Source organism: Macaca nemestrina, chromosome 4 (genome assembly GCF_043159975.1).
Source record: "Macaca nemestrina isolate mMacNem1 chromosome 4, mMacNem.hap1, whole genome shotgun sequence".
Lineage (NCBI taxonomy): Eukaryota > Metazoa > Chordata > Mammalia > Primates > Cercopithecidae > Macaca > Macaca nemestrina.
In genome coordinates this window covers 187,462,882-187,478,768 of record NC_092128.1, presented here as the reverse complement: position 1 = coordinate 187,478,768, position 15,887 = coordinate 187,462,882, and the positions used below count along the sequence as shown (strand labels likewise).

Here is a 15,887-nt window from a genome sequence, read left to right as displayed (position 1 = left end):
GGCCACTTAGCTTCGTCTTACCCTCTGTGCCAGTTGTATTTTATAAGAAATGCATATTTTTCTACATATTTATGTTTTAATATGCTAAAAGTAATAAAATATATCCAATCAGTCCAAACACAGGGTAGGTGAAACTAGAATTCCTCCCTTTAGAGAAGTCTTCATCTCTCAAACTTCAACTCAACAAAAGCTTTCTTGAAATATTTTCCACCACGTTTCTGGGGCCAAAATAAAAACTGATGAAGAAACAGAGCCCTGCAACATACACACAAGTTTAATGAGGGGAAAACAAAGAGATAAACCAGCACAAATGACACATCTCCAGCCACCAGCTCTAAACACCAACAAGGAAGAGAAGCTTCTGGAGCCTCCTGTCAGGACAACACACGCCAGGGAGGGATTTAAAAGCCCCACAGCCCTGAGCAGCTCACTCACTCACTCACTCCCACACTCACTCACACCTCCCCCAGCTCACCTCCTCCCACCCCAGCATGGCCGCGTCCACCATGTCCGTCTGCTCCAGCGCTTACTCCGACTCCTGGCAGGTGGACGACTGCCCAGAGAGCTGCTGTGAGCCTCCCTGCTGCGCCCCCAGCTGCTGCACCCCGGCCTCCTGCCTGACCCTGGTCTGCACCCCAGTGAGCTGTGTGTCCAGGCCCTGCTGCCAGGTGGCCTGTGAGTCCAGCCCCTGCCAATCAGGCTGCACCAGCTCCTGCACACGCTCGTGCTGCCAGCCGTCCAGCTGTCAGCCGGCTTGCTGCACCTCCTCCCCCTGCCAGCAGTCCTGCTGTGTGCCCGTCTGCTGCAAGCCTGTGTGCTGCAAGTCTGTCTGCTGTGTGCCCACCTGCTCTGGGGATTCCTCTTCATGCTGCCAGCAGTCTAGCTGCCAGCCGGCTTGCTGCACCTCCTCCCCGTGCCAGCAGTCCTGCTGTGTGCCTGTCTGCTGCAAGCCTGTCTGCTGCAAACCCGTATCCTGTGTGCCCGTCTGCTCTGGGGCTTCCATTTCATGCTGCCAACAGTCCAGCTGCCAGCCGGCTTGCTGCACCTCTTCCCCGTGTCAGCAGTCCTCCTGTGTGCCCGTCTGCTGCAAGCCTGTCTGCTCCAAGTCCGTCTGCTGTGTGCCTATCTGCTCTGGGGGTTCCATTTCATGCTGCCAGCAGTCTAGCTGCCAGCCGGCTTGCTGCACCTCTTCCCCGTGCCAGCAGTCCTGCTGTGTGCCCGTCCGCTGCAAGCCTGTCTGCTGCAAACCTGTCTCCTGTCTGCCCATCTGCTCTGGGGCTTCCACTTCATGCTGCCAGCAGTCTAGCTGCCAACCGGCTTGCTGCACCACCTCCTGCTGCAGACCCTCCTCCTCCATGTCCCTCCTCTGCCACCCCGTGTGCAGGTCCACCTGCTGCGTGCCCATCTCCTCCTACTGTGCCCCTGCCTCCTCCTGCCAGGCCAGCTGCTGTCGCCCGGCCTCCTGTGTGTCCCTCCTCTGCCGCCCCGTGTGCTCCCACCCGGCCTGCTGAGGGCTTGGCTCAGGCCAGGAGTCCAGTTGCTGATGGGCACATCCCCAGGACCAACTGGTCCTGACTCGGGTTAGAGGTTGCCCCCACCTGGGACGGGGCCCCTATATGCTGAGGTGACCTCCCCCTTGCTCCCAGGAGCCCCCATCCACGCAGCTTCCCAGCTCTTGCCTCCTAGCAGGTGCTCACCTGCCTGCTGGGTCCCCTGTCCTCCCTCCCAGCTTTTCTGCCTCGGGTCACTCGGCCTTGACTTGAACCTGTCAGCACCTCTTCCTGCTCCCAAATAAACTCCCCTTGGTCACCTGATTCTCTTTTCCTGTTGTGCTCCTGGGGACACATGGTTTTGAGCTGACATTGGTCTCCTCCAGACATGACTGTTTCTAGGAATGAGTGACTTAACCGAGAAGTCACAGGGGACAGTGGCCTAACTCCTCCAGGGAGGCCACCAGGTGGGACTCACGGTCACTCCCAGGAAGGCTCAGTCCCGGCTCAGTCTCCATGCCTGGGTTTTCCCGAGCCTGGTCATTCGCTGCCCTGCCCTGGGTTGTGGGGCTCTCCAGACCCCAGGACCGTCTCACCCACTGTCCCACCTGGGAGAGCTCACCCTGCAGGGTCACCTGCCGGGAAGCTGGTTTAGGGTCCAGGCACTGCGGCCTCTGGGCCTGGTCACTCTCTCTGTGTGCCACCTGCCCCAGGGTTCTGCTGGTTTAGCAGCAATGCGAGGGGAAAGTGAGGGGCTGCTGCACCTGCCTAGGAGACAAGGGGCTCGATGGGGACAAAAGCATCGTGGAGTGGGTGGATGGATGCACGTGATTCCCCAAAACCGGCACTGCCCCAGGTCCTTCTGGGGACACCAGGTTCCAGTTGGGCTTTCAGGACCCAGAGTTCGCACCTGTAGGGCTGTGCATCAGGCCCCTCTGAGGTGAGGTTGACATGGGCGACACTGGAGGGCACAGGTGGACAAGGCCCTGCTGAGACCTTGGGGATTTTCTGGGGGAATGGCCTTCCAGGGGCTGTGGTGGTAGCTGGAACGGTTTTAGTCAGTAGGCAACTGTCCCCAACAGGTAAATTTTCACTTCCCCTCCCTGCAAGGCCATCTCAGGGCCAAGGCGTGGCTGTTCCTCCGTGAGTCCCCCTCTCATCCCAGGGGCCTGTGTCTGTGGCAAGAGCCCACAAAGGGAGCCCCTGCCACCTGTGAGGCCTCAGCCTCCGTCCCCTAATCCCTAGCACCCTCGCCGACGCTGTGTCTACCCCACGGTTTTCTGGAAGAGTTTGGGTTAGATTGGTTTTATTTCTCCCCTAAATGCTTGGTAGAATTCAATAGCAAAGCCATTTGGGATTGGCATTTTCTTTTTGGGAAGGGTTTTAATTATGAATCCAATCTCTTCAACTGATAAAGGACTATTCAGATTTTCTATTTCTTCTTGTATCCCTTTTCATAAATTATATATTTCCAGTCATTTGCCTATTTCATCTAAGCTGTTGAATGTATTGACAGAGTTGTTTGCATTATTTCTTTGGTTTCCTTTAAATATCTCCAGATTCTGTAGTGGCAACCTTTTATTCATTCCTGATGTATTAGTTCATTTTCAGGCTGCTCATAAAGACATACCCAAGACTGGGCAATTTACAAAAGAAGGAGGTTTAATGGACTCACAGTTCCACATGGCTGGGGAGGCCTCACAATCATGGTGGACGGCGAAAGGCACAATTCACATGGTGGCAGACAAGAGAAGAGAGCTTGTTAAGGGAAACTCCCGTGTATAAAACCATCAGCTCTCGTGAGACTTATTCACTATCATGAGAACAGCACAGGAAAGACCCACCCCCATGATTCAATTACCTCTCACCAGGTCCCTCCCACAACATGTGAGAATTTAAGACGAGATTTGGGTGAGGACACAGCCAAACCATAACACCTAATATTGGTAATTTATTTGTCCTCTTGTTTTATAATGATCAGTAAAGTTAGAAATTTGCCAATATTATTGGTCTATTAAAAAAACTAGGTTTGGTTTTATTTATTTCCCTGTTTGTCCACTTATTTGGTAGGTGATACGGTGGATGTGTGTCCCCTCCCAATCTCATGTTGAACCATGATCCCGTGTTGGAGGCAGGGCTTAGTGGGAGGTGACTGGATCATGGGGATGGCTCCCTCATGAGTGGCTTGGTGTCACCCGCACAATAATGAGTGAAGTCTTGCTCTGTTACTTCATGGAGAGCTGGTTGTTCACAAGAGCCTGGCACTCCTCCTCTCTGTCTCTCTTGCTCCTGTCACACCATGTGATGCCTGCTCCCCGTCCACCTTCCACCATAAGTAAAGCATCCTGAGACCTCAGCAGAAGCTGAGCAGGTGCCATGCTTGTACAGCCTGTAGCACCAGGAGCCAGATAGCAATGGGCCTTTCCTTATAAAGTGCCCAGTCTCAGGTATTCCTTTAAAGCAGTGCAAAATGGACAAACACAGTGGAGTTTTTAAATTCTTGATTATTTTATTATTTTTAGTTATTTTGGGTTTCAACATATGCTTCTTTAGCTTCTGAAGCTGGAAGCTCAGATAATTGATTTTAGGCCTTCTTTTCTGATAAAGCAAATTATTATGCATTTTCCTCTACATGCTTTGTTAGCTGCATCCTACAAGTATTGATATGTGGTGATTTCATTTTGATTTTGTTCCAGATATTTCATAATTTCCATTGTGATTTATATTTTTACTCATAGGTCTTAAAGTGTGTTATTTAATTTCCAAGTATGTGGCAGTTTTCTAAATGTCTTTCTGTTAATGATTTCCAATTCTGTGTGGTCAAGCAGCACACTCAGCCCTCCTGTCATTTCATCCCTCCTGAGGACACTCAGACTTGCACTCAGGTCTCTCCGGTGGTTTACGTTGGTGGATGTTCCATGTGCACTTTAAACAATGCGCATCCCACTGTTGTTGGATGGGATTTTGTATAAACATCCCCTAAGTCAGCTTGTTTTATAGTGGTTTCTCAACTTTTCTATACACCTCCTAGAAAACTACTTTCTGAAGACAGAGTGAGGTTTGGTAAAGACACAAAGGACCTCAACCAGCAGTGTTCTCAGCTCACGGGAAGGGAGATAGCACTGTAGTTTAATGAAGACTCTTCCACAGAATCCCCCTTCTCTGGAGTTATTTTTAACTCTCTGGTTCCATGGGTTGCAATCAACACATTGAGTTGTGTTGCTGAAAACCATGGGCGGCCGGGCGCGGTGGCTCAAGCCTGTAATCCCAGCACTTTGGGAGGCCGAGGCGGGCGGATCACAAGGTCAGGAGATCGAGACCACAGTGAAACCCCGTCTCTACTAAAAATACAAAAAATTAGCCGGGCGCGGTGGTGGGCGCCTGTAGTCCTAGCTACTCAGGAGGCTGAGGCAGGAGAATGGCGTGAACCCAGGAGGCGGAGCTTGCAGTGAGCCGAGATCGCGCCACTGCACTCCAGCCTGGGCAACAGCGTGAGACTCCGTCTCAAAAAAAAAAAAAAAAAAAAAGAAAACCATGGGCACGTTCACCCATGAGGTTTGCACCCTCACCCACCCTGGGACATCCGTGTGTTTGTTCACCCGTGAGGTGCCCACTCTCACCCACCCTGGCACATCCTTGTGTCTGTTCACCCAGGAGGTTTGCACCCTCACCCACCCTGGAACACCTGTGTGTCTGTTAACCTGTGAGATGCCCACTCTCACTTGCCCTGGGATATCCGTGTGTCTGTTCACCTGTGAGTTGTGCCCACCCTCACCCACCCTGGCACATCTGTCTGTTCACCTGTGAGTTGTGCACTCCCTTCCACCCCGGGACTGTGACTCCATGTGGCCAGTGCTCTGGGTCTGTCCTCACAACTCCACCTCCACTGCAACTGAGTTCCCAGGCCACTCTCTGACACCTGTGCATGGAAATTCTTTCTGATCTTATCATCATTGCTTTATGAGTATGTTTTATAATCGTTGGAATAGTTGGCACTTCTTCCTGTGGTTACAACACATCATTATTCCAAATATAATTTTTAAAGACTTCTTAAAATGCCTAAAACTCCTCAGCCCATCCTGCTCTGGCCAGTCCACTGGCCCTGGGCTCACTGTGGTTACACATGCTGTCTGTCATTCTTACCACTCCATTTGGAAACCTGAAAGAGGGAGTCCTATTTCTCTGACCTTAGAGAGGCTGGAGGGTCGAGGAGATGATTCTGCTCACACAGGGTGGAAGCGACAGAGACCCGATTCCAATCGCCAGCCTGTGTTCCTCCCACCACACCAGTGATGTCTGCACAGGGCACAAGAGGATTTTAGGCAATGTTGATGAAGACTACTGATTTTGAAGCTAGGGGGGCATTTGGATACACTCTAGGCAAGCATGGCGCTATAAGACACCGTTCTTATTTGACAGGTATTGTGCAGAAGAAGGAGAATTTAAAAAGCAAATCAGCAAAAAGAACTATGACATGACAAACAACACAGGAGGGTTAGGGACAAACCCAAGGGCCTGAAATGGCCAAAGGGCTGCAAGGCTCCCCCCTGCCCATGTCCGTCTAGCCTGGACCCCTGGAAGCCACACACCCATGGGCACAGGATAACACTCAGGGGACTGAAGGACAGCAGAGGGTTGTGCACAAAGGAGAAAACCATGGCCATGAGTTCCAGCCAAGACATCGATCAACACACCTGGATGCCAGCGCCATTGCAGTCTCAGGGCCTTTATTGGTCAGTTTGAGGGCCTCCAAAGAAGGCTCTGGGGCTCTGAGCCAGGAGGACACAGACCTCACGGGTCAAGGCTGAGCTGACCCTCACGAGAAGTAGGAGATATGGAGGGGAGGCCACTGCCATGGGAACTTTCTAGAAGCAACCCCCACTCCGCAAAAGGGCTGCAGCATTGAGTATAGACATTCAGTTCTTCCACTGTCCAGCTCAATAGCAGACACCGGGAAATGGTCAAAGTGCAGGAGCAATTCAGGACGTGACTCTCAGCTTCCAGGTGGGAGCTGAGCCTGGCTGGCACTGGGGGGCGTGTCCATCAGCAGCTGGGCTTCTGACCTGAGCACACAGGGCTGCAGAAGAGAGACATGCAGGAGGCCGGGCGGCAGCAGCTGGACTGGCAGGAGGAGGTGGGGGCACAGCAGGAGGGGACGGGCACGCAGCAGGCGGGCCTGCACACGGGGCGGCAGAGGAGGGACACGGAGGAGGAGGGTCTGCAGCAGGAGGTGGTGCAGCAAGCTGGCTGGCAGCTAGACTGCTGGCAGCATGAAGTGGAAGCCCCAGAGCAAACAGGCACGCAGCTCACAGGCTTGCAGCAGACAGGCACGCAGCAGCCCTGCTGGCTTTGGGAGGAGGTGCAGCAAGCCGGCTGGCAGCTAGACTGCTGGCAGCACAGAGGGGAAGCCCCAGAGCAGATGGGCACACAGCAGACAGGCTTGCAGCAGACAGGCTTGCAGCAGACGGGCACACAGCAGGCCTGCTGGCAGGAGGAGGAGGTGCAGCAGGCTGGCTGGCAGCTAGACTGCTGGCAGCATGAAGAGGAATCCTCAGAGCAGGTGGGCACACAGCACACAGGCTTGTAGCAGACGGGTACGCAGCAGACCTGCTGGCAGGGGGAGGAGGTGCAGCAAGCTGGCTGGCAGCTAGACTGCTGGCAGCACGAGGGCGTGCAGGAGCTGGTGCAGCCTGATTGGCAGGGGCTGGACTCACAGGCCACCTGGCAGCAGGGGCTGGACACACAGCTCACTGGGGTGCAGACCAGGGTCAGGCAGGGGGCCGGGGCACAGCAGCTGGGGGCGCAGCAGCAGGGCTCGCAGCAGCTCTCTGGGCAGTCATCCACCTGCCAGGAGTCAGAGCAAGAGTCACAGGAACCAGGAAGGCAGACGCGGCTGCTGTAGCTCAGGTCACTGGAGCAGACGGACATGGTGGACGCTGCAGTGCTGGGGGTTGGGCTGGGCGAGATGGGAGGGAGTGGGTGAGGGAGTGAGTGAGGTGATCGGGTTTCTGGGGCTTTTATACTCCTCCCAGGCGCGTGTCGTCCAGACAGGAGGCTCAGCAGGCCCTCCCTTCCTTGTTGGGGTGTACAGCCAGCTCCAGGAGAATAAACAGTAGCTGTGTTTTTGTTTCCCAAGAGCTGTTGCTCAGTTTACAAAACTTGGAATTGGCCTGGGGCACGTGTGTGTTTTAGACTCAGGAGGAAGAGCTGAGGTGCAGGTCAGGCTGTGCTGCTTTGCTCCCCAGGCTCACGTGGAGGGTGGCATGGTCTGTGTGTGCCGGGCTATGGGGAGCGGGTGCCTGCGGGTAGCTCTGCTGGGCCTTGGGTTTCTAGGCTGCTGAAGAAGATCGTGTGCCCCTGTGATTCAAAGGTTAGGGAGAGGTTCATTTGGGTTCTAAATAAAGATAACGTGAGTCGTGATTTGTATGTAGTAATGTGTTCCTTTCCTTGGGCTGCTGTGACAAACAGCACCACAAACTGGCTGGTCACACAACAGAAATTCCGTGTCTCATGGTTTTGGAGGCCAGAGGTCTGAGATCGAGGTGTGGACAGCGTGGGTTGCAGCCTTCCGAGGCTGCAGGGGGCACTGTCTCATCCCGCTCCCCTCACTCCTGTGGGCTGCTGCTATCTTTGGGGTCCTTGGCTTACAGTGGGCTCACCTGAGCTCCACCTTTATCTTCACACAGCTTCTCTGTGTGTGTGTGTGTGTGTGTGTGTGTGTGTGTGTGTGTGTGTCCAAATCTCCCCTTTTTATAAGGACACAAAGCATATTGCATATTGCAGTAGGGCCCATCCTAACAGCCTCCTCTTAACTTGGTCACCTACAAAGACCCTATTTCCATATAGGGTCACATTCACATGTGCCAGGGGTCAGGACTTTGGCACCTTTTGAGGGACACAATTCAATCCACAGCAAGCAGACACAATGGCAGAACCTGGGATGAAGAGGTGGGTGCGGGAGCAGAACCCGGGATGGGAAGGCAGGTACAGCAGGAGTCTTTCTCGCCGACTCGGGCCTGGGGCAGGTGGAGCATGGAGGGGTGGCGAGGGTAGCACAGGACAGCAGGTGCCCAGCACTGAGCACTCGGCAGCCTTTGCTTGTGAGGTGTGGCTTGACCTCGTGGAATGGTTTTAGGGAATAGTGGTTGAAAAGCGGAGTTCGCATCACCCTTCACCAGCTTCCTGACGCCACCGCAGGTCAGTTCCCAGCTCTGAGAAAGCGGCGCTGGTCTGTTTCTTCTCACCCAGGACAGGCTTTAAGCAGGTGCACCGGCTTCCCGCGGGCCCTGCTCAGGACCCCACATGGCGCTGGCCGAAAGGTCTCCTCGGCTGCTCTGGTTTGTGACTGTTGCCCAGTCTCTCCTGGGCCTCAGTGACCTTGACTGGTTGGGTGTTTTGTAGAATGCCCCTCGGTGTGGACTTGCCTGAGGTTTCCTTGTGGTCACAGCGGGCATCGCGTTGGGGGAGGAATCCCACAGGAGCAGTGCACGCGGGGCACGGAGGGGACGTGGCCCGTCCCATCCCTTGCGGTGCCACTGTTTCCCTCTGTAATTGGTCATGTCTGAGACTTAGCAGCTGTCCTGCATCTGCCCAGGCATTTGCCCGGTAGTGTTGGCACCCTCCGGGAGCCTGCCCCGTGCAGCCCCTGTGGGGCGCTGTTGAGGATTCTCTGCCCTGTTCCTTCCACACTTGCTAATTGAAATCTCCCGGGAGGAGGAGCTGTCCTGCTCTCCTGTGTGTCTGCTTCCTTATTTATTTACCTGGGTGTGGACTAAAGAATATTTATCTATTACTTGAGTTATAGTCCAATATCATCACTATGTATTTTGTGGTTGCAGTGGTTCCAACTTTGGCCCTCACGTCCTTTCATTTTGGCCCTGGTGCCCTTTCAACATGCTGTCCCTCCCTGACCTTTCTTTTTTTGGTTGTTTTTTGTTTTTGTTTTTGAGACAGAGTCTCGCTCTGTCACCCAGGCTGGAGTTCAGTGGTGCGATCTCGGCTCACTGCAAGCTCCGCCTCCCGGGTTCACGCCATTCTCCTGCCTCAGCCTCCCAAGTAGCTGGGACTACAGGCACCCGCCACCACGCCCGGCTAATTTTTTGTATTTTTAGTAGAGATGGGGTTTCACCGTGTTAGCCAGGATGGTCTCGATCTCCTGACCTTGTGATCCGCCCATCTTGGCCTCCCAAAGCACTGGGATTACAGGCGTGAGCCACCACGCCTGGCCCTTCCCTGACCTTTCTTACTTTTGGGTTCAAGTTCATCTCAGATTTGCCCTGTTTCATCTGTGGAATCAGACGCTTCTCCAGGAAACCCTGTGGTGGACCAAGGCATTTAGAAGCCAAGATCAGGAGCAAGGTGTGCTCACACCACTGGGGTGTCGTTTCCCAGCCCTCCCAGCAGACAGAGCAAGGAGGCCGGCACGTGCACAAACACCCCTGATCTTACGGAGCAAGGATGCGGCACGTGCACTAACACCCCTGATCTTACAGAGCAAGGAGGCCAGCACGTGCACTAACACCCCTGATCTTAGAGGGAGGGGGTTCCCCACCAAGAATAGTGTTGGTGCTGGTTTTTCCAGACTAGTGTTATCTGGTTTGAAAAGTTCCCTTCTAGGCTGGGTGTGGTGACTGATGCCTGTAATTCCAGCACTTTGGGAGGCCAAGGCAGGAGGATCATTTGAGGCCAGGAGTTTGAGATCAGCCTGGGCAACATAGCCAGGCCCCATCTCTACAACATATTGTCTTTTTTACATGTTGCTGGATTTTATTTGCTAACATTTTATTGAGGATTTTTGTGTCTACATTTATGGGGGTGGTTGGTCTCTAGTTTTCTCTTATTGCAATGCCTTTGCCTGGTTTGGTAACACTGCCTTCATGAAAAGAGTTGGTGAGTGTTTTTCCTCTTCTATCTTCTGAAAGAGATGATGTAGAATTGACATTTTTTCTTCTTTAAAGGACTCGTAGTATTTTCCAGGAAATTGTAGTTTTTCTGTGTTGGAAGGTGTCCTTTATTAGATACCAGACCTCCGAGTTATCTTTTCTTCTTTAATGAGTTCTGGTATTTGTGCCTATCAAGGAATTGGTCCACAGTATCTGAGGTTTTGAAGAGACACACATGGTATTGTTTATGGAGTTCCCTTATCAGCCTTTTAATTTCCAACAATTGTTTAGCAATATCCCCTTTTGTTTTCCATATTGTTTATCAATTTGATTGATCTCAAAGAACCAGCTTGGGTTTAATCAATTTCCTCTATTTTCCTTTTGTTTTCAGTTGCACGGACTCCTGCCCCAACCTTCCCTTTGCTTGCTGTGCGTTCCATTTCCTTGTCTTTCTCTAGTTTCTCAAGGCAAAGCTCCTATGTTGGATTCAATACCTTCCTTCATTTCAAAGCAGCACTCGGCCCCCTCCTTCTCCATCCTCGGTGGCTGTACCTGGCCTGTGCCTGAGGCTGTGAATGAGCTAATCTCTGCAGTCCCTTCTGAAATTCCATAATTCCTGGCTTCTGGACCCATGTCTCATGGATGATAGAGTCAAGGAGGATGCCCCACAAGGTGGCTGTGAGGGCGGGTCAACCTCCAGAGGCCCCCACCCAGCGCTGCTGAGGCTGTGTCGGGGACTCATCTGCCCTTGGGTTTCCACTCCCAGGAGGCTGAGAGGCACACAAGAAAACTGGCTGGACTGCAAGCGTGGGGTCCGGAGCCAGGGAGAGGCTGTTTTAATTAAACAGTGGAGGAAGAGGCTCTTGCTGGGATGGGCAGGATTCTGCTTCCTGATTGCCAAAGCCCAGCGAGCGATGGGCTGACTGTCTATCCCGGGGCTCAGCAGAGCAGAGGCTCATCCTGAGTGCGGGGCAGGACACCTTCTGGATGGTGGCCCCCATGTTTCCTCAATGAGGAGGTGGCCCCTGGTTGTGCTCCAGCTAAACCCCCGGGGGTGAGCCCAGCACCAGGCAGTGCTATGCAGCAGGGTATCTCTGAGACTGGGGGGAGGGGGCAGTAGGGTGCATGGGGTTTAGTTAGAGACCCATTCACTCCAGGGGACCCAGGACACAACGCCACAGAATGTGGAGTCTCATCCCCCACCCCGGCCAGCCTGAGGTTTGGGCCAACATCAGAGCCCTGAGGCACAGAATCCCTCCACACCAAGATGCCAGAATCCTCCCAGAGTCAGCCTGGGACCCCCCAGACACACACAGCGGCCTCCCTCGGGGGTGGTCCCTGTACAAAGACCTCTCTACACACAGTGTCCACTGTTGCTGTCCCTATGTCGTGGCGTGTTTTATAGCACAAGGTCTTTCCAAGAAGCGGCAAAGCCTCCTCACACTCTACCTTTTGTGTTTAATTGCGTAAATAGTAACAATAATAATACATTTTCCTGTCCTAAAGCAGGCCACCGTCTCTTCACAGTGCTCCCCCAATCTGCATGTCCCCACACTCTCTGGTGCTGTGGGTCACACACCCCCACCACAGGACCCTCTGCGTCCTTTCCATCCTTGGCCCATGGTGTGTCCTGTCACATCTTCCCACTCCCGGCCAGGATGCTCACGGCCGCTTTGCCGGCTGTTCCTGCACTGCACGTCTGGGTCACATCCGGTTTTTCTCACAAAGAAGTGCCCTTCACGCCCTGTGTGCAGACGGGGATGCTTTTCTAGGGTATGCTCTTCTGCAGACCTGCTCCATCCCAGGTGCTCACACTCTCTGGAGGACGTAGAGGACCCGAGTGTCACTGCAGCTGTGGCACTGTGAGCACATGGCAGTGCAAGGAAGGGCTGCCTTCTGCTGGCCTGGACTGGAGTCCTGCTCTCCAGCTGCTCACTGGGGCCCCGCCACACGCAGGCAGGTGCGGGAGGGAGGCCTCTGCTTGAGATCTTTGACCAAAGCCCTTCCAGGACCTTCACAGGAAAGCCATGACATTCCCTGAGCAATGCCAGCCAGGACGGGCACGTGGGGGAAGATGAACCTAGAGGGTTGAGTGCCAGAGTGGACTGACCCGACACACCCATGCCAGGCTGAGGCAGAAGGCCCCTCAGCAAGACTGACAGACGAAGGGAGACAGCTCTGGGAACACCTGCTTCATTCAGCCACGCCCTGGCATTTACCCAGGCTGGGGCCAGCTGCAGTGGCCGGGTCGAGGAGGGTCCAGGCATCAGCCTCAGGCTCTGCTCCCAGCCACTCAGCCTGGGCCAGGGATCTGGTCTGCAGGTCTCTGCTAGCCCCGAATGCCCTCCGCGCTCCCCATTTTCCTCCCTGTCACCCGGCCTCAGAGGAGGCCAGGCCAGCTCATCAATTATGTTCCCACCGACTTTGAACTGTGAATCCGAGGTTCCCCAGGAGCTTATCCGCTCCCCCCCGGCATGCCCAGAGGGGGATGAGGGGAAGGCACCGCCAGCTCCACAGCAGCTCCAGTCTCCCATAGCGCCCGAGGGCAGCACAGGGAACCAAGGGAGGCCAGCAGACAGGAGCCTGGGCCTGCCTGGTCTCATTCCCAGCCGCTTCCTGCGTTTCCTCTGGGGTCCCCATGGCTGCGGTGGGGCCATGCGTTCCTTCCTTCGTCCTGCACAGCTCACCCTGCACAGGGCCTGGCTGCCGACTTGAAAACAGCAGCCATGGGTGGAGTGTCACCTGCAGCTCAGAGGCAGCCGTGCAAGATCCCCCAGGAGCAGGAGGAGGAGTGGGGGAGGCCACACGGGCACACCTCATGTGCCTCTGTTTCCTCGCCACTGAAACAGAGATAACCGCCGTTCACAGCTCACAGGGGCTGCGGTGCTGTGTAAAGAGCCTGCCACGCTGATACATGTTGGCTGTCATGGTATCCACTTTTGGGGGTGTCCTGGCCTAATCTACCTGTGATTTCTTTGCCACAGACCTGCGCCCCCTGGACATCCTGGCAGAGGTGGTCCCTTCTGATGGCGCCACAAGCGGGATCAGGATAGTTCAGGTTCACGGTGCACGGGGACTGCAGCTCTCGGCAGCCGCCCCCCACGTCATGAGCTTCCCCGCATCCAGGATTTTCTCCCAGTGTGACCTCTTCCCTGAAGAATTTTCCATCGTTGTAACCTTGAGAGTTCCCCATCTTCCACCCAAGGTCAGTGACACTTTCTGCGCTTCGTGTTAGAATAGCGGGATTTTCCCTTGTGAGGTTCCCAGTTCCAACGCGTGCACAGGTTGAGGGGCGGCATTTGTCAAAGACTCTCTGGGTTTCTCTGGGATCAAGAGTGGCTTGCCTTGCTAGGTAATGAGGTCCCTGTCACTGGCAGTATGTGAGAGTCTGTGTGACCATTTGCTAGGGGGTTGCACAGCCAGTTCCTGCAATTGAGGGTCTAGTGCTCAGAGTTTTTATGTTGACATCCTTTAGCAGGAAGCGCTAACAATAAAATCACATCTAAAAAGGTACACTTTGTAGACCCATTTATCGAAGACTTGAAGTGCTATTAATCCCACATCTAACAGGTAAGCCCCATTCCATCCTCTGCCTACTAGTTTGGAAGGTGAAGACAATAATGTTTGTCTCTGTCCCCTCCCCATGGTTTCGGGGACAGTGCACATCATATCTGTGCAGCAGGTCCTTCTGAAGTAAATAAAAATGAATTTGCATTTCCAATTCAGCATCGTTGATTAAGAAAGGAAAAGCCCTTCTTCCGGCAATGGCTGCTCTGGCTGTGCGATATTCCATCGAGTGTGACTCCGTGCTGGTCTCTGCATACGCACCCATCCTCTCTCCTCTTCCTTCTAACCTGCTGTAAACCCCAACCACTGAGTTCTCAGTGTCAGTATTTTCCAGTTCCCTAACTTCCATTTTTTTATATAACTTCCAGTGTTCAGGTTAAAGTCTTCATCTTCTCAGCTATTTCTTGAGCGTGGCTCCAATGTTCATTATGTGGACAACTCCAATACGTGGACCACCTAAAAGACTGGTCTGTTTTCTGCTTTATCTTTCTACTTTCTGTCACGCACCATACTTTTAAATTTTTATTTATTTATTTTGAGACTGAGTCTTGCTCTGTAACCCAGGCTGGAGTTCAGTGGCACAATCATGGCTCACTGCAGCTACCTCAAGCTACCTTCCCACCTCAGCCTCTAAACAGCTGGAACCACGGGTGCATGCCACCACTCCCGGTGAATTAAAAAAAAAAAAATTGTGTAGAGATGGGATCTCACTATATTGCCCAGGTTGGTCTCGATCCTCCTGCCTCAGTCCCCCAAAGTGCTGGGATTATAGGTGTGATTCCCTGCAACTGGCCATGCCTCGGACTCTTTAACAGCTCTATTGAGATGTAATTCGCGTGCCCTACAATTCACCCATTTAAAGTGTATAATTTGATGGTTTTTGGTAGATTCACAGATAATATACAAGCAATTTTAGGACACTTTCCTCACTTCAGAGGAGGCCCGTACATTAAATATCACCCTGGACCCTGCATCAACCCAGCGCTAAGCAGGGACTATGCTCCTTTCTGTCTCTAGGGATTTGCCTCTCCTGCATGTTCCTTGTAAAGGGAATCGTAGGGTGTATTTCTTTTGTGACTGGCTTCTTTTGCTTAGAATGTCTTCAAGGTTTATCCATACTGCGGCTTGTGTCAGCACTTCATTCCTTCTTATGGTCCAATAATACTCCATGGTATGGGCCTGCCACAGTGAGATTATCCTTTTCTCAGCTGGTGGACGTGTGGATTGCTTCCACCATTTGGCTATTAAGAATAACGTTACTACAGGCATTCATGCATTCCTGTGTGCACTTTTGTGTGGACGTATGTTTTCATTTCTCCTGTGGATGCACTTAGGAGTGGATGCCTGCATCCTGTGGTTAACTTTTCGAGGAACTACCAGCCCGTTTACCAAACTTGCTGGCAGCATTTTACATTCCTGCCAGCAGTGTGCAATGGTTGTGATTTCTCCACAGTCTTGCCAACACTTGTCATCTGACTTTTTGGCTATAGCCATCCTCAAGGTCATGAAGCAGTGTCTGATTATGGTTTTGAGGTACAATTCCCTGATGAACAGTGGTGTTGAGCATTTCTCATGTGTGTACTGGCCATTTGTGCATCTTCCTTGGAGAAATGTTCATTTAAAATGTTTTGCCCAGCTTTTCATGGATTAATGGACTTCTTATTGTTCAGTTGTAAAGAATTCTTTATATATTTGATGAGCCCCTTATCAGATATATGATTTGCAAATATTTGCTCCCATTCTGTGGGTTTTTCTTTTACTTTCTTGGTAGAGCCCTTTGGAGCACAAAACTTTTAAACCATGTTGATGTTCAATTTATCTATTTTTTATTTTGTTGCTTGTACTTTTGGTATCATATCCAAGAATCCAATGCCAAATCCAAGGTCATGAAGATTTACCCTTATGTTTTCTTCTAAGAGTTTTATACTTTTGGTACTTACATGTAAGT

General features: G+C 52.7%; 3 protein-coding genes across 6 annotated transcripts in view; 2 read left to right on the top strand and 1 right to left on the bottom strand.

Annotated features, from left to right (window-relative positions):
* The first annotated feature begins 491 nt into the window (after positions 1 to 491).
* LOC105472522 (keratin-associated protein 10-3-like) lies at positions 492 to 2,757 on the top strand. Of its 4 annotated transcripts, none has more exons than XM_024790005.2 (2): positions 492 to 812; positions 1,206 to 2,757. In XM_024790005.2, exons 1-2 carry the CDS (start codon positions 492 to 494, stop codon positions 1,509 to 1,511), a joined length of 627 nt encoding a protein of 208 aa, XP_024645773.2. In that variant the 3' UTR covers positions 1,512 to 2,757. The 4 variants fall into 4 exon arrangements, with proteins under 4 accessions (XP_024645773.2, XP_011724167.2, XP_011724166.2 ...); XM_011725865.3 differs by having other exon boundaries at positions 1,065 to 2,757; XM_011725864.3 differs by having other exon boundaries at positions 492 to 953; positions 1,107 to 2,757.
* Positions 2,758 to 6,533: 3,776 nt separating this feature from the next.
* On the bottom strand, positions 6,534 to 7,418 carry LOC105472521 (keratin-associated protein 10-4-like). The gene has a single exon (XM_071095814.1). It carries the CDS (start codon positions 7,416 to 7,418, stop codon positions 6,534 to 6,536), a length of 885 nt encoding a protein of 294 aa, XP_070951915.1.
* A 5,921-nt stretch (positions 7,419 to 13,339) lies between these two features.
* Positions 13,340 to 15,887, top strand: part of LOC105472520 (thrombospondin type laminin G domain and EAR repeats) — a 78,490-nt gene continuing 75,942 nt past the window's right edge. Inside the window, exon 1 of the mRNA XM_011725861.2 lies at positions 13,340 to 13,577. Within this exon, the coding sequence (XP_011724163.2) occupies positions 13,479 to 13,577 (99 nt within the window). The 5' untranslated portion in view covers positions 13,340 to 13,478. The remainder of the gene's footprint in view (positions 13,578 to 15,887) is intronic.